The sequence below is a fragment of the Stegostoma tigrinum genome, chromosome 3 (assembly GCF_030684315.1).
Source record: "Stegostoma tigrinum isolate sSteTig4 chromosome 3, sSteTig4.hap1, whole genome shotgun sequence".
Lineage (NCBI taxonomy): Eukaryota > Metazoa > Chordata > Chondrichthyes > Orectolobiformes > Stegostomatidae > Stegostoma > Stegostoma tigrinum.
Genome location: NC_081356.1, coordinates 124667132 through 124685518, shown reverse-complemented (window position 1 = coordinate 124685518; position 18387 = coordinate 124667132). Strand labels below are relative to the sequence as shown.

The 18387-nt window shown below is 45.9% G+C and overlaps 1 protein-coding gene across 2 annotated transcripts in view; it reads left to right on the top strand.

Moving 5' to 3' along the window:
- galntl6 (polypeptide N-acetylgalactosaminyltransferase like 6) overlaps positions 1-18387 on the top strand; it is a 1211583-nt gene that overhangs the window by 999031 nt on the left and 194165 nt on the right. For both annotated transcript variants that reach the window (XM_059644874.1, XM_059644875.1), the window contains exon 6: positions 4326-4511. In XM_059644874.1, coding sequence (XP_059500857.1) covers positions 4326-4511 — 186 coding nt within the window. The remainder of the gene's footprint in view (positions 1-4325; positions 4512-18387) is intronic.

Here is an 18387-nt window from a genome sequence, read left to right as displayed (position 1 = left end):
CCAAATTAGCCTTTCTAGTGATATGCTCCAATTATCAACACTTCTTCATCTCACCCTATCGATGTAGCCTTCCCCTTCCTCTCATGTGGATTAAGAACTGAAAAGAAAAATAGATATTTCTCGAAATACCCAACAGGCCTAACAGTGTCTATGGTGATCAGAACAGAGTTTACAGGCAGAATTTAATATCGTGCAAAGTGTGATTTCAGGCAGATGTCCATGTCACTGAATGGGAAAATGTGAGGTAGTGAAATCATAAGGTACCATCTTCCTCCATCCAGAGCTGGAGGGCTTGAGTTACACCATCCCAACTGACTCCCTTGCGTGGTCTTTTAAGGATCACACAAACACTCAAGGGCTTCGTATGGATACTATTTACCATGTGGCAGGGAAGAACCACACCATGCAGTCCAACAATCAGGAAAAGACCTGCTTATGAGGCCTGTGGCCTAGTTTTTCCTTTCTTCTTTATTCATTCATGGGATGAGGGCATGGCTTGCTATGCCAGCATTTATTACCCATCCCTTGTTGCCCACGGAACTTTTGTGATTGTAATGAGGTCTTGCCAGATGGATGTCACAGAATGAGTTCCCTGATTGGGCTGTTAATCTGGTCCAATCAGGGACCCCTGGCTGACAGATATATTCAGGAGTGTCAGCGGTTCTGTTCATGCTGAGAGCTGATTCTGCGGGAGCTGGATCAATGTCAAGGACTCTCTGTATGTGAATAAAGGGTGTCTCGTGATGGGATACCAGCCACTGTGGAATAATTTCATGGACAGTTAAGAGTCAATCGTATTGCTATGGGTCTGGAGTCACGTGTAGGACAGGCTGGGTAAGATTAGCAGTTTCCTTCCTGAAAGGACATCGGTGAACCAGATGAGGTTTTTTAAAATTGACAGTGGTTTCATGGTCACCATGATCTTATAATTTCAGATTTGATTCAGTTCAGATCCCGCTATCTGCTAGGATGGGATTTGAAGCCATGTCCCTGGACCATTGACTTGCGTTTCTGCAGTAACAGTCCAATGATTAGCGTGGGGATGGTGAGGGAGCATTAGTAGCTCTCTGTGTGTTGCATGAACATTCCCATTGGTGGGATCAAGGAGACTTCGCTCTGCCCTTTGATTAGAACTCGCTCCCTTCACATGCCCTTGTTACCCAGTGGCACTGGAATTGAGACCACAAGGCTGGTGCTGCAGAGTGGTTGACCAGGTATTCTCTTGCATGTGTGGCACATTGGCAGTCTGTGAGGATGTCAGTAGCCTGAAACAAGCCAGCTGCCTTATTGGGATTGGATCTCATCAAGCATCCTGATTTGATTTTATTATCATGTATATACAAGTGCAAACGCACAGGAGTACAGTGAAAAGCATATAATGTTGCCACACAAGGCAGCACCTTAGGTACAAGGGCCCAGGTACAGAATTTTAAGAACAAAGTTAAAAGTTAAACACTGCAATTATTATAGTATTTACATAATATATATAACGCACAAAATAAAGTTAGATGTTACACGTTATAGACTTTCTTAGTTTTTCAGTAGGAAATAAAGAAGCAAAGCTGAAAGTTCAATCATTACAGTCTTTAAATGCTTAGCCGTAGTGATACCACAGTTTGAGGAATCATCTTGAGGCCAAAGCCCAGACTGAAACCACGCCAAGCCAAGAGAATGCCCGTAATGCTGAAAGATCGTACAAAATGCGGAGGAATGGAATTGTGGGAGATATAGCAGTTTGGATCGGAAATTGCCTTGCTGAAAGAAGACTGAGGCTGGTAGTTGATGGGAAATGTTCATCCTGGAGACCAGTTACTAGTGGTGTACCGCAAGGGTCAGTGTTGGGTCCACTGCTGTTTGTCATTTTTATAAATGACCTGGATGAGGGCGTAGAAGGATAGGTTAGTAAATTTGCAGACGAGACTAAGGTCGGTGGAGTTGTGGATAGTGACGAAGGATGCTGTAGGTTGCAGAGAGACATAGATAAGCTGCAGAGCTGGGCTGAGAGGTGGCAAATGATGTTTAATGCAGACAAGTGTGAGGTGATGCACTTTGGTAGGAATAACCGGAAGGCAAAGTACAGGGCTAATGGTAAGATTCTTAGTAGTGTAGATGAGCAGAGAGATCTCAGTGTCCATGTACACAGATCCTTGAAAGTTGCCACCCAGGTTGACAGGGCTGTTAAGAAGGCATACAGTGTTTTAGCTTCTATTAATAGAGGGATCGAGTTCCGGAACAAAGAGGTTATGCTGCAGCTGTACAAAACTCTGGTGTGGCCGCGCTTGGAGCATTGCGTACAGTTCTGGTCACCGCATTATAAGAAGGATGTGGAAGCTTTGGAAAGGGTGCAGAGGAGATTTACTAGGATGTTGCCTGGTATGGAGGGAAGGTCTTACGAGGAAAGGCTGAGGGACTTGAGGCTGTTTTTATTAGAGAGAAGAAGGTTGAGAGGTGACTTAATTGAAACATATAAAATAATCAGAGGGTTAGATAGGGTGGATAGGGAGAGCCTTTTTCCTAGGATGGTGACGGCGAACACGAGGGGGCATAGCTTTAGATTGAGGGGTGAAAGATAAAGGACAGATGTCAGAGGTAGTTTCTTTACTCAGAGTAGTAAGGGAATGGAACGCTTTGCCTGCAACGGTAGTAGATTCGCCAACTTTAGGTACATTTAAGTCGTCATTGGATAAGCATATGGACGTACATGGAATAGTGTAGGTTAGATGGGCTTCAGATCGGTATGACAGGTCGGCACAGCTTCGAGGGCCGAAGGGCCTGTACTGTGCTGTAATATTCTATGTAAGTCTATGTAAGATCACCACGACGGGCCGCCGAGGGATCTCCACGTCAGCTTGAGAGACTGCCGTACTGCGTGTGGAGTCGGAGGCCGGGAGGCCGTGGTCAGGATTCCATGGCCAGGAGAAGAAAGAAAAGAGAAGGATTAAAAAACAACACAAAAGGGAAGAAAAGAAAGAGAGAGAAGGAAAGGAAATGGGTGAAGCAGATGAGCTCTGTCTGAAGCGTCCCACTCCACTGCCGTCTTCTGAGAGTGCTGGAAACAGAGCCTACTGGGTTGCCAACCCTTTTTCTCTGGAGAGAGGGATCCCTGTCAAAACCACAAATTCTGCCCAAATGTAATCTCTCATCAGAACTGGGAATGTTAAAAATGCAAAATAGCTAAATTGTGGGGATACTAACAGCAAGTGGACTGCAGCAGTTCAAGAATGCAGCTCACCACCACCTTCTCAAGGGCAACTAGGGACAGGCAATAAATGCTGGCCAGCCAGTGACACCCACAGGAAACACAAAACAAACTTGTGCAGTGTGCCTTTCGTCTCCTGTATACAGCATACTAAGTTGAAAGAAGTGCTTCTATATGGCCACCTCAGGGTATCAGACACTGAGAATTGGAGGAGATAAAAATGTAGGTGATACGTCTCCTACATTTGCATGCAAGGTCCCTGAGGAAAGAGAGGGACTGCCAGAAGTGACTGAAGAGTGGACTCGGGTTTCTGGGAGGCAACAGTCCATTTGGGAAGCTGCAAGTTATAATGCCTGAAATAATTGTCAAGATGATGTTGCTGAACCATTTTCCGTGACAACATTCTCAATGCATAACCCAAAGGGCTGCACTTCGAAGGTACATGAGAAACGACAGGGTTGTCCATAATTTAATCTGCTGGCTTGACCTTTCTGGGAGCACAAGGTGTACAGATGTGCAAAGATAATAAATGACAATACACCTGTGCAAGCAAGCTCATAGCAGGAATTCAGCATGAAGTGTGTGCTTTTTGCATCCCTACAAACTGGATATATCCAAACAAAATTGCCAAGGCTTCACCTACAATAAGGGAGTTTTGTAGCAGAACTTCTAATAGTACCAGTGGCTGCAATGAGCACAGAACATAGGAACAGGGGTAGGCCATTCAGCCCATTCCTAATTGCCAGAGGGCAGTTATGAGTCAACCACATTCCTGTGGGTCTGGAGCCACATATAGTCCAGACCAAATTTAAATGCGGGCCCCCAGCATATCACCTGGGTCTCTGAATTAACTGTCCAGTGATAACACAGTAGGCCCATGGTCTCCCTGCCTCTAACTCCTCCTCTCATTCCTGTTCCAATTAATGACCACTTAAGGGACTTTCAACCTGCTCCAGCAATCGATGTCCATACCCTCACGAATGAATGGGGAAAAGAAGAGAGGGACGGAGAGTAAGGGGAAGAAAGTAGGCATGGAAAGAGCTTCTATCATGCTGATCAATTGTCTGAAATAATCACAATTTTTTTTAACACGATGTTTAAGTGCCCATGTCTTTGTGTTTTCCAGAACATTTGAAAAAACGTTTAGAAGAATACATGGCTAGATTTCCGAAAGTGAGGATCATGCGCACCAGGAAGAGGGAAGGCCTGATCCGAACCAGGTTACTCGGAGCTTCAGTGGCCAAAGGCGAAGTTTTGACCTTCTTGGATTCTCACTGTGAGGCCAATGTGAATTGGTTACCACCATTACTTGGTAAGTGATTGACTGGGTTCACCATAATGACTATAACAGGGCTTGCTTCTTTGTGCTTTAGGTTCCATCCAAGCGTGTTCTCCCTCTGACAGAGATAACGAAATGTGAGGCTGGATGAACACAGCAGGCCCAGCAGCATGTCAGGAGCACAAAAGCTGACGTTTCGGGCCTAGACCCTTCATCAGAGGGTCTAGGCCTGAAACATCAGCTTTTGTGCTCCTGAGATGCTGCAGGGCCTGCTGTGTTCATCCAGCCTCACATTTCGTTATCTTGGATTCTCCAGCATCTGCAGTTCCCATTATCACTGATACAATCTCCCTCTGACAGGACAGTTTTCAAATCGTGTCCCACATGAGACTTTGGAATGGGAGGAATAAGGGAGGGCAGAGAAGACAACATCAGAAAAAGGTTTTAAACAACTTTATAGATGACACAATGTTGGTTGAAGCGATGAGTGAACAATTCTAAGTACATCTGCTGAACCTATTTATCCTCATGGCAGCATGGCAGAAACACACTGACCTAGAGAAAGGCCAAGGCCAAGGTTTCTGGCCTAAAGAAGCCAGCGCCTGAATCACATTGTTCGTTTTTGAGGTCTTTGAACATTTGCTTGTCAATAATTGCTGTCATACCACGGCCAACCACTCAATAAGATTATCATACGCTGTTACAATCCAAAGTCCAAGATCCAACCAAACGACTGGATCAAGCTGCAGATCCTTCACAGTTCATCTGCCATACAATCTCAGTGCGACCGGGATCAGAAGGCATCATGCAAAACTCGGAACTAGACTTTTTGGGGATTTAAGTTATGTAAGCAAAGGGTTTTCGAGGGCAAGGTTCTCAAGTGGCAACTGCTGCTACATCATTTGTCCACTTTAAATCTGAGGGATAGAGTATTGTTATCCAAAGAGGTAAAGGATCAAGGGGCAAAGGTATACGGCTAGCACACAGTTCAACTGTTATCTCATTGAATACTAGAAACTGGCCCAAAGAGTGAATGGCCTGGTCATGTTGCTTTGTAGCAACATTGCGTTAGTTTTTCTCTCTGTATTGGAGTATTTACTCAAATATTAAGTTGTAAATTCTTATCTTTGATTTATATTTTATGCTCAATTTTTCATTAACTCTCCAAAAATAGACTCATCCCCATCTTATTCATCCACATCTCTTGCTCACTACCCTTCTTAATACTTTACATAGATTATTGTTTTTGTTTCCATAGACTGTTCAGCCTTTATATTTTGATATGTTTGAAATAATTGTCCCTCCCACTCCCTCTGTTTTGTTATCCTTTGTTCGCTCAACCGTTTTGATCTTTCCCTTCCTAGGTAGCACACATTGCATTCTGCATCCTCCTGGACTGATTAAAATTAAACCTTTGTCACTCCTTCGGCCCCTGGCCTGAATGCCCCTGTCCACTCACTCCACTTAAACTCACAACTGTCCAATTCAATACTACTTCAGACCAACTCATTGGAAGCAAGCTCATAGACCAGCTGAAGCCTGACAATTCCTGCGCATGTAATGGCCTCTTGAGATTTTGAGAGACCTTTTTCTTGAAGATTAAAATATATCAACTGCAGCAACTTACACTTACATGGCACCCCTCTAATAAAACATCCCAAATTGCTTGACAGGAATGTACAAATAAAATTCTACGCCAAGTAATATCAGGGCGAGTAACTAAACGTTCACTCAAAGAGATCATTTTAATTAGCATCATTAAGGGTGAATGACAGCAAGAGAGGGAGATGGAGAGGTTTTAGAGGAAATTCAAGAATTTAGGACCAAAGCATCTGATGACTGCCAATGCATCCAGTGGCAGAGACACAGACGTCAACATTAGATTTGCATGGAGAATAAGGAATGTTGTAGGGAAAGAGGAGATTCCATGAATAGGAAGGGGTGAAGCCCTTAAGGGATTTATAAAGGATGAGAATTTCTGAATTGAGGCATTGCCTGATGAGGGGCCGGTATTGGTGAGTAATTTGAGATTTCCAGCTTTGTCGTTACGTACGCCAGCCTAATTCTGGTTCTGATACCAGACCAGCAGCCAAGAGATCAGAGCTCAGATCACGCCACAGCAAGTTGTAGAAGTGAATTCGGAAATCTCTTGATCCAAGAAATAGTGGTAAATATTGCCGGGATTGTTCTACTCTCCCCAGGGGAAGGTATATTGTTTGGCCCTTGCGTGTTTCCTCACTCATGCCTTTAGATGAATTTGCCGTATTCTGTGGAAACAGGTTTGGAGGCAACACTGGTACTACAATTTTGAGAATCCCATGTCAGGATGGCCACGTCCATGAGACTGTCTACCTTCCGGCTTTATCCCCTTATCCTTTTATTACCTTATTGATTAAATATCTGCCCACCTCAGCTTAGAACATACTTGATGCTAATGGGGAGGTAATGGGCTAGTGGCATGATCACTGGACAGTTAATCCAGAGACCCAGGTAATGTTCTGGAGACCGGGGTTTGAATCTCACCGTAGCAGATGGTAGAATTTGAATTCAATAAAAATCCGGAATTAAGAGTCTAATGATGACAACAAATCTATTGTCAATGTCAGGAAAATCCCATGTGAATCTCTAATATCCTTCAGGGAAGAAAATCTGCCATCGCTTACCTGGTCTGGCCAACATGTGACTCCAGACCCACAGCAATGTGGTTGACTCATTAATGCCCTCTGGGCAACTAGTGGGGGGTGATAAATGTTGCCTAGCCAGCAATGGCTTCATCCTGTGAATGAATAAAAGAAAAGACCCAGCCTCAACAGCCCTCTGTGATAAAGAATTCCTTAGATTCACAACCCTCTAAGAGAAGAAATTCCTCCTCATCTGTCTTAAATATGCAACCCCTTTGTTTGGAGATTATACTCTCTGGTTCTAGATGCTCCCTCAAGAAGAAGCAACCTTTTTACATCTACCCTGTCAAGTCCTCTAATAGCCTTGCATGTTTCAATAAGGTCACCTCTCATTCTTTTATCTCCCAACAAGTGCATGCTCAATCTACTCAACCTCTCATCATAAGACAGTCCTGCATAACAGGCTATAAAAACATAAGAACATAATAAATAGGAGCAGGAGTCGGGCATCTGGCCCATCGAGCCTGCTCTGCTATTCAATAACATCTTGGCTGATTTTTTCATAGGCTCAGCTCCATTGCCTGACCATTTGCCATTATCCTTAATTCCTTTACTATTTGAAACTCTGTCATTGCCTTAAAAAGATTCAATGAGGTAGCTCCAAATGCTTCGTTATGCAGGGAATCCACCCTTTGGGGGAAGAATTTGCCCCCGAGTCATAGTTTCACCCACCAATGGAAACAAACTCCCTGCTTCTATCTTATCTATTAACCTAATAATTTTATATATTTCTATAAGAATCCCCCTCATTCTTCTAAATTCCTATGAGTGTAGTTCCAGTCTACTCACTCTCTCATCATAAGCCAATGGTTTCAATTTTATAATGAATCTAGTGAGCTTCCTCTGCACCCCTTAAAGTACCAGCACATCCTTTCTCAAGTAAGGAGGCCAAAACTGTACACAGTACTCCAGGTGTGGCCTCAACCGCCCCCTAAACAGCTGCAGCATAACGTCCCTGTTTTTAAACTCTATCCATCTAGCAAGGAAGGGCAATATTCCATTTTCTTTCTTAATTACTTAATGTCAGATACTTTAGAGACTTTTAAGCGACTTTTGGATAGGCACATGGAGGATAGTAAAGTGTAGGGAGTGCAGGGTACATTGATCTTAGTAGGATAATAGGTCAGCACAACATCGTGGGCTGAAGGGCCTGTACTGTGCTGTACTGTTCTATGTTCCATGTACTTGCTGCACCTGCCAACCAGCTTTAATGAGTATTCACTGGATTGCCTCCAATGGCCGGTATATCTTACCTTACGTAAGGGACCAAAATTGATCGCAGTATTTCAACTGTGGTCTGACTAGTACCTAAAATACTTTTAGAAAAACCTCGTAATTTTGATGCTACATTGCCTTCAAAATAAAAGCTAACATTCTGTTCACCTTCCCCGTTGAACTTGGATGTGAGCTTTTGTGAATCATGGACAAGGACTCCCAACTCCATCTGTAGCTTTTTTCAGTCATTCTCTAATAAAACAATGTTCAGCTCCTCTATTCAGTGTTTCTGTGAGCTCAGCACAAGGTGCCCTGAGCTAGCGGATTCTTGACCAGCATCACCTCTAGTCTGCCAAACAATCTGTAAAATGCTAATAATTGGTCACTGTGCCTCCTACATGCTGTATCTCTGCACACCACTAACCTATCACCCAGGATCTTCCTCTTGTTTGACTATTATAGGCTGCACAGTGGCTCAGTGGTGAGCACTGCTGCCTCACAGTACCAGGGACCCAGATTCAATTCCACTCATTGGGTGACACTGTGTGGAGTTTGCACATTCTCCCTGTGTATGCGTGGGTTTCCTCCAGGTGCTCCAGTTTCCTCCCACAGTCCAAAGATGTGCAAGCTAAGTGCCATGCTAAATTGCCCGTAGTGTTTGGGCATGTGTAGATTAAGTGGTTTATAGAGGGACGGGTCTGAGTGGGATGCTCTTTGGAGGGGCAGTGTGGACTTATCGGGCTGAAGGGCCTGTTTCTACACTTGTAGGGATTCTACTTCTTTCTGGAGGGCCCAGCAAACCAGATTTTAAAGCTTTCAGAAAAAAAAACCAGCCCTGTCCAGTGGGAGCATCTCTTTCTTGGTGCAAGAGTATTGAGTCAGAGGTACAGGCCCTTTACTTAGGAAAGTAAAGTTAGCAAAGTTTTACATGAGACACCAGACTCAGCTTTCCGCAAATTGATATCTTTTCTCCTGGGCACTGAGCATTCTCCCCTTCCTGTCAAGTCCAAAGAAGGCAGAGTATTAATCCTCAGTGAGTTGGAATTTTTTACGTGTATAGTGTGTGTGGAGTCTGTGATGATTCATTTGTTCCATTACACAAAGACATTTCACAGTAAACAGGAGAGCCTTTGGGACAACAAACACGAGGATTTATAATGAACATAATCACAGGGCGAGGAATCTAGGTGAAATTTGCCTCAGCAATATCATCAGAAATAGTTACTATCCAACAGTCCAACCTTGTGTGAGGAGACAGCTGTCCACATGTGAAAATGGTTTCAGGATTCACAATGGAATCAAGCTCAGAACAATTTTCACCCAAGCTATTTCATATTAAATATTCATGGCGCGAATACTTGTGTTACACAATTTCATTCATTGCTATGATGTGGATGTGCTGATGTTGGACTGGGGTGGACAAAGTCAGAAGTCACATGATACCAGCTTATGGTCCAACAGGTTTGGGCTGTGCTCCGAATGGCTTGTGTGATTTCAAATAAACCTGTTGGACTATAACCTGGTGCTGTGTGACTTCTGGCTTCATTTATTGCTGTCAGTGGTTCTGAATGCACACCGGTCAATTGCCTCTGTTTGCTGTGAAGTCAGCTCTTAAAATCAAGAGTAAAACAGAACAAAGATTGTTTTTGAAGGCTGACATCCCCAATGTAAATCACTCCAACCAACTGGCAGAATCTTATCTCCTTTCTTTGGCTTGCTGTACTGCGTTTCCCAGGCAATTTGTAAAAGAAAATACATTAAAATTACCATCTGGGAGGGTTCAGGGATGATAAATTGTTCAAGGATCTGTTCATGCCTGAGCATAATAAAAACCTGGACCGAATGGGAGGGACTCCACAACTGGCTGGGGAGTTCTTATCCATCATGTTATTCTACAAGTCAGTAGTGTTCAAAAGGATGTATTGGCTCTTGCAGGATTTAAGCATGCAATTATTTCTGCTATTAGTAACAGTCTTGTGCTTAATTAAGGTTTGCCATGAAAATGTACGAGTAATCATTGATTGTTATTTTTAAATGTTAAGATTGATCAGTTTTGTAATCTAAAACTATGAAGAGAAATGGCACAAAGTCAGATCCATACAGTTACATCGGACAAAGGAGAGATGATGGCTTAGTGGTATAGTCACTGTGCTATTAATCTAGTAACCCAGCTACTGTTTTGGTGATAGGTTAAAATTGTGAACAGAGATAATGGGAACGGCAGATGCTGGAGAATCGGGTCTAGGCCCAAAATGTCAGCTTCTGTGCTCCTAAGATGCTGCTTGGCCTGCTGTGTTCATCCAGCCCCACACTTTGTTATAATAAAATGTGAGGCTGGATGAACACAGCAGGCCAAGCAGCATCTCAGGAGCACAAAAGCTGACATTTCGGGCCTAGACCCTTCATCGGAGCTCTGATGGGTCTAGGCCCGAAATGTCAGCTTTTGTGCTCCTGAGATGCTGCTTGGCCTGCTGTGTTCATCCAGCCTCACATTTTATTATCTTGGAATTCTCCAGCATCTGCAGTTCCCATTATCTCTCTCCCACACTTTGTTATAATGTTTTGGGCACTTGGGGTCAAATGCTGCTATGGTGGAATTTGAATTGATTTTTTTTCTGAATTAAGAGTTTAATGATGATGTCAGCTGTTGAGAAAAATGTCCTCGAGGGAAGGAAAGTTACCATCCTTCCCTGGTCTGGCCTACATGTGACCTCAGACCCACAGCAATGAGGTTGACTCTCAACTGCGCTCTGGGCAATTAGGGGTGGGACAGTAAATGCTGCCTAGTCAGCGATATTTAAATCCCATGAATGAACAAACAAAAACATATTGATGTCGTACAGGCTTGAAAGGATACTTCCTCTGATCTTTACATACAGTTCTTGTGCTCAAAGGGTTAACTGCTGGATCAGGCCTTGTCAACCTCTAAAGAATCTGTTCCACTGAAGTGTTCTGTTTCCTTCAGTGCAGATTTATATGTGATCAAAGGATTACCCCAATCCCTTCATCACTTCGTAAATTTCAGTTTCAACAACAAACCCCTGATCCAGGCTTTAGCTTGACGAAGTTCTGAATCAAATCAGTCAACTGGAGACAGTTACAGAAATCCAAGGCTTTCCCCATAGGTCTGTTATCACTTAATTGCCTCAGGCACATGAGTCCTTGAAGGAGTTAATCCCCAGTTGGACAGCTGAGAGAGAGAGCTGGAGCTCAGGCAAAGGGAATTTGTAACCGAATGTTTACCAGTCAAACTCTCTTGTCTGGTGCTTCTTCATTCCCATTCCTCAGAGCATCATGGTGTCCCTCAGTTATATCGCATAGACCTGCTTCATCGCAACGGTCTGTATTTATATCGAAGCAAATGTCTTCCACTTTTATCTACATTGCTGCCAATTTTCTCCTGATCATTCAAGATTGACTGCATCCTGGGGTATAGGTGCACTGGCAGTGGACATCACACCCACTGTTTCTCCCAGTGCATGTCTGTGCATGTTTATGGGAGAGTTTTTTTTTCAGGTTCACATTTCAAGCATTGCAGAAGGCCCACGGACACAACAACGCAATACTTATAATGAAATGTGAGGCTGGATGAACACAGCAGGCCCAGCAGCATCTCAGGAGCACAAAAGCTGACGTTTCGGGCCTAGACCCTGCATCAGAGAGGGGGATGGGGGGAGGGAACTGGAATAAATAGGGAGAGAGGGGGAGGCGGACCGAAGATGGAGAGGAAAGAAGATAGGTGGAGAGGAGAGTATAGGTGGGGAGGTAGGGAGGGGATAGGTCAGTCCAGGGAAGACGGACAGGTCAAGGAGGTGGGATGAGGTTAGTAGGTAGCTGGGGGTGCGGCTTGGGGTGGGAGGAAGGGATGGGTGAGAGGAAGAACCGGTTAGGGAGGCAGAGGCAGGTTGGACTGGTTTTGGGATACAGTGGGTGGAGGGGAAGAGCTGGGCTGGTTGTGTGGTGCAGTGGGGGGAGGGGACGAACTGGGCTGGTTTTGGGATGTGGTGGGGGAGGGGGAGATTTTGAAACTGGTGAAGTTCACATTGATACCATTGGGCTGCAGGGCTCCCAAGCGGAATATGAGTTGCTGTTCCTGCAACCTTCAGGTGGCATCATTGTGGCACTGCAGGAGGCCCATGATGGACATGTCATCTAGAGAATGGGAGGGGGAGTGGAAATGGTTTGCAACTGGGAGGTCCAGTTGTTTATTGCGAACCGAGTAGAGTTGTTCTGCAAAGCGGTCCCAAAGCCTCCACTTGGTTTCCCCAATGTAGAGGAAGCTACACCGGGTACAGTGGATGCAGTATACCACATTGGCAGATGTGCAGGTGAACATCTGCTTAATGTGGAAAGTCATCTTGGGGCCTGGGATAGGGGTGAGGGAGGAGGTGTGGGGGCAAGTGTAGCATTTCCTGCGGTTGCAGGGGAAGGTGCCAGGTGTGGTGGGGTTGGAGGGCAGTGTTGAGCGAACAAGGGAGTCACGAAGAGAGTGGTCTCTCCGGAAAGCAGACAGGGGTGGGGATGGAAAAATGTCTTGGGTGGTGGGGTCGGAATGTACATGGCGGAAGTGTCGGAGGATGATGCGTTGTATCCGGAGGTTGGTGGGGTGGTGTGTGAGAACGAGGGGGATCCTCTTTGGGCGGTTGTGGCAGGGGCGGGGTGTGAGGGATGTGTTGCGGGAAATGCGGTTGACGCGGTCAAGAGCGTTCTCGACCACTGTGGGGGGAAAGTTGCGGTCCTTGAAGAACTTGGACATCTGGGATGTGCAGGTGTGGAGTGCCTCATTGTGGGAGCAGATGCGGCGGAGGCGGAGGAATTGGGAATAGGGGATGGAATTTTTGCAGGAGGGTGGGTGGGAGGAGGTGTATTCTAGGTAGCTGTGGGAGTCGGTGGCTTGAAATGGACATCAGTTACAATCTGAGATAATGGGAACTGCAGATGCTGGAGATTCCAAGATAATAAAATGTGAGGCTGGATGAACACAGCAGGCCAAGCAGCATCTCAGGAGCACAAAAGCTGACGTTTCGGGCCTAGACCCTTCATCAGAGAGGGGGATGGGGGGAGGGAACTGGAATAAATAGGGAGAGAGGGGGAGGCGGACCGAAGATGGAGAGTAAAGAAGATAGGTGGAGAGGGTGTAGGTGGGGAGGTAGGGAGGGGATAGGTCAGTCCAGGGAAGACGGACAGGTCAAGGAGGTGGGATGAGGTTAGTAGGTAGCTGGGGGTGCGGCTTGGGGTGGGAGGAAGGGATGGGTGAGAGGAAGAACCGGTTAGGGAGGCAGAGACAGGTTGGACTGGTTTTGGGATGCAGTGGGTGGGGGGGAAGAGCTGGGCTGGTTGTGTGGTGCAGTGGGGGGAGGGGATGAACTGGGCTGGTTGAGGGATGCAGTGGGGGAAGGGGAGATTTTGAAACTGGTGAAGTCCACATTGATACCATATGGCTGCAGGGTTCCCAGGCGGAATATGAGTTGCTGTTCCTGCAACCTTCGGGTGGCATCATTGTGGCAGTGCAGGAGGCCCATGATGGACATGTCATCAAGAGAATGGGAGGGCAAACCATTTCCACTAAAAGCACATCTGCCAATGTGGTATACTGCATCCACTGTACCCGGTGCGGCTTTCTCTACATTGGGGAAACCAAGCGGAGGCTTGGGGACCGCTTTGCAGAACACCTCCGCTCAGTTCGCAACAAACAACTGCACCTCCCAGTCGCAAACCATTTCCACTCCCCCTCCCATTCTCTTGATGACATGTCCATCATGGGCCTCCTGCACTGCCACAATGATGCCACCCGAAGGTTGCAGGAACAGCAACTCATATTCCGCCTGGGAACCCTGCAGCCATATGGTATCAATGTGGACTTCACCAGTTTCAAAATCTCCCCTTCCCCCACTGCATCCCTCAACCAGCCCAGTTCATCCCCTCCCCCCACTGCACCACACAACCAGCCCAGCTCTTCCCCCCCACCCACTGCATCCCAAAACCAGTCCAACCTGTCTCTGCCTCCCTAACCGGTTCTTCCTCTCACCCATCCCTTCCTCCCACCCCAAGCCGCACCCCCAGCTACCTACTAACCTCATCCCACCTCCTTGACCTGTCCGTCTTCCCTGGACTGACCTATCCCCTCCCTACCTCCCCACCTACACCCTCTCCACCTATCTTCTTTACTCTCCATCTTCGGTCCGCCTCCCCCTCTCTCCCTATTTATTCCAGTTCCCTCCCCCCATCCCCCTCTCTGATGAAGGGTCTAGGCCCGAAACGTCAGCTTTTGTGCTCCTGAGATGCTGCTTGGCCTGCTGTGTTCATCCAGCCTCACATTTTAATATCAGTTACAATCTGGTTGCCTGAGATGGAGACTGAGAGATCCAGGAAGGTGAGGGATGTGCTGGAGATGGCCCAGGTGAACTGAAGGTTGGGGTGGAAGGTGTTGGTGAAGTGGATGAACTGTTCGAGCTCCTCTGGGGAGCAAGAGGCGGCGCCGATACAGTCATCAATGTAACGGAGGAAGAGGTGGGGTTTGGGGCCTGTGTAGGTGCAGAGGAGGGACTTTCCACGTAACCTACAAAGAGGCAGGCATAGCTGGGGCCCAAGCGGGTGCCCATGGCCACCCCCTTAGTCTGTAGGAAGTGGGAGGAATCAACCAGCCCAGCTCTTCTCCTCCACGAATTGCATCCCAAAACCAGTCCAACCTGTCTCTGCCTCCCTAACCTGTTCTTCCTCTCACCCATCCCTTCCTCCCACCCCAAGCCGCACCTCCATCTCCTACCTACTAACCTCATCCCACCTCCTTGACCTGTCCGTCTTCCCTGGACTGACCTATCCCCTCCCTACCTCCCCACCTATACTCTCTCCACCTATCTTCTTTTCTCTCCATCTTCGGTCCGCCTCCCCCTCTCTCCCTATTTATTCCAGAAACCTCACCTCATCCCCCTCTCTGATGAAGCGTCTAGGCCCAAAACGTCAGCTTTTGTGCTCCTGAGATGCTGCTGGGCCTGCTGTGTTCATCCAGCCTCACATTTCATTATCTTGGATTCTCCAGCATCCGCAGTTCCCATTATCACAGCGCAATACTTATGCTGCTCGACTAATAATCTAGAGGTGATAATGGGAACTGCAGATGCTGGAGAATCCAAGATAAAAAAAGTGTGAAGCTGGATGAACACAGCAGGCCAAGCAGCATCTCAGGAGCACAATATCTTTTGTGCTCCTGAGATGCTGCTTGTCCTACTGTGTTCATCCAGCTTCACACTTTATTATCTAATAAGCTAGAGGTCTGCATTTGTAAGGTCCTTGCATGGACTAAAGTTGTTCAACAGGCAGGAAGCAGAGACCAAGAATAAATGGGCCATTGTCTGGCTGACTGACTACAGTCTGTGAGATTGTGTAAGGATCAGTGCTTGGGACACAGCTTCGCATAATCTACATAAATAATTTGGATGTTGGGAACCATTGTAATATCTTCAAGATGATAAAGGAGCTTGATGAGAACATAAGTTGTGAGAAAAGGTGCAAGGAGGTGAATCATAGAATCCCTACAGTGTGGAAACAGGCCATTCGGCACAACAGGTCCACACCAATCCTCGGAAGAGCATCCCATCCAGACCCATTCAACCTGATTTTCCCATGTCTAACCCACCTAACCTAAACATCCCTGGACACTGTGGCAAATTTAGCATGGCCAATCCACCTAACCTGCACATCTTTGGACTGTGGGAGGAAACTGGAGCTCCCAAAGAAAATGCACGCAGACAGAATGTGTAAATTCCACATAGACAGTTACCTGAGGCTAGAATCGAACCTGGGTCCCTGGGGCTGTGAGGCAGCGGTGCTAACCACAGTCATTTAGGCCAACTGAGTGTGTGGGCAAGAGCAGTGCAGAAGGAATGTGGTGTGGATAAGTGTGAAGTTATCCAATTTAGTAGGAAGAGTAGAACTGTCAAATAATTCATAAAACATAGAAACAAAGAAACATAGAAAATAGTTGCAGGAGTAGATCATTCGGCCCTTCCAGCCTCCTCCACCATTCAATATGATCATGGGCCATCATGCAATCTCAGCATCCCATTCCCACTTTCTCTCTATACCCTTTTATTCCTTTAGCTTCAAGGGCCACCTCCAGTTCTACATTCTATGTTCGATGTTCTATGTTCACAGATGCTGCCAGACTTTCCAGCAATTTCTGTTTTTGTAATCTCTGGTGTTTAGGGGAAGGAGGATCAATTTAATGGAAACATATAAAATTCTCAAAGAGATAGGCAGCATAGATGTAGGAAAGATGTTTCCCCTTACTGTACGCTTTAGATCCAGGGGAACCAGTCTCAGAATGAAAGGTCAGCCAGTTAGAAGTGAGAATGGAAGGAACTTATTCATTCAGAGGGTAGTACATTTTTGGAATTCTCTACCTCGGGGGACCGGGGAAGCTCAGTTATTAAATAAATGCAAAATAGAGATTGATTGTTGCCAAGTTGCTAATGATATCAAGGGATATGGGGAATAGGACAATAACAATAAATGATCTAGAATGGCAGAGCAGGCTCAGGGGGCTGAATGGCCGGCTACTTCTCCCATGTTCCAAAAACAGCAAAAGGGAGTTTGACTCCTGTCATCCTGAGAAAGTGAATTCAGTTAAACCATTACTCTGATTATTCAGGGTCCATGGCAAATTACAATCTGCATTTATGCAATGCCTTTAATGTGGTAAACCATTCCAGGGTCACAGGAGTGATAGCAAGCGAAATTTGACACTTAAAGACAAATTGGGCTAGATGACCAAATGTTTTGACGAAGAAATAGTGATTTAAATGACCGGCGTTGTCCACAGAGCTGGAGTTGTTGAGGGAGCAAAGTCCAGGGCATTGAATTAAGGCAGCAGGTGATAGAGTTATGAAAGTTATGAGCACAAGAAGCCAGAATTTGAGGAACTTAGCATCTTGAAGGTATCAGTCAAAGCAAACAAAAACCCAAAGAACTGCAGATGCTGTAAACTAGGAGCAAAAACTGAAGTGGCTGGAAAAGCTCATCAGGTCTGGCAGCACCTGTGAAGGAAAGAACAGAGTCAACGTTTCAGGCCCGGTGAGCCTTCCTCAGAACAGTGCTAAGGAAGAGTCACAGGACCTGAAACGTTAACTCTTTCTTTTTCCTTCACAGATGCTGCCAGACCTGCTGAGCTTTTCCAGCAACTCTGTTTTCATTCAAAGCAAAGATATCTTTATTTATTCTTTCATTGCATGACTGACAAAAACAGCACTTGTCGCACATCCATGATTACCCCTGAATTGAATGGGTTGCTAGGCTATTTCAGAGGGCAGTTCACCCCATTGTTGTAGGTTAGGAGTCACATATATGCTGGATCAAGTAAGGAGCATAGATTTTCTTTGCTAAAATGCATGTGTGAACAAAGTGGTTTGTTCTTAACAACAAACCACAATAGTTCCATGATCACTGCCACTAAGACTGGCAGTAAATTCCAGATTTATTTTTGTCCTCGTTGATGGAATCCAAATTAACATGGTCAGCTTTTAACACGTCCCCAGACCATTAACCCGAGCCACTGAGTTAATAGTACCACTTCACCACCATCTGCCCATAAGTTCAGAAACATTGAAACATAGAAACTGGGCACGGTTGTAGACCGTTCAGCCCTTTGAACCTACTCCAACATTGTCATAGCTCACCTGTGTCTCCATGCTATATCCCAGATTCTCTACATACCTCTCAATGTTTCAAAATCTGAAACATAGAGCAGTACAGCACAGTACAGGCCCATCGGCCCACGATGTTGTGCCAAAGTTTTACACTAATCCGTAGGTCTATCTAACCTACACCCATACCTTATACTATCATCCATATGCCTTTCTAAATGCCACTTAAAAGACCCTAATGATGCCAAGTTCACTACCCTCTCCGGCAAAGCATTCCGCGCCCCAACCACTCTGAGTAAAGAACCTACCTCTGAAGTCTCCCCGATATCTACCTCCACCCACTTTAAAAATGTGCCCTCTCATACCTCCACC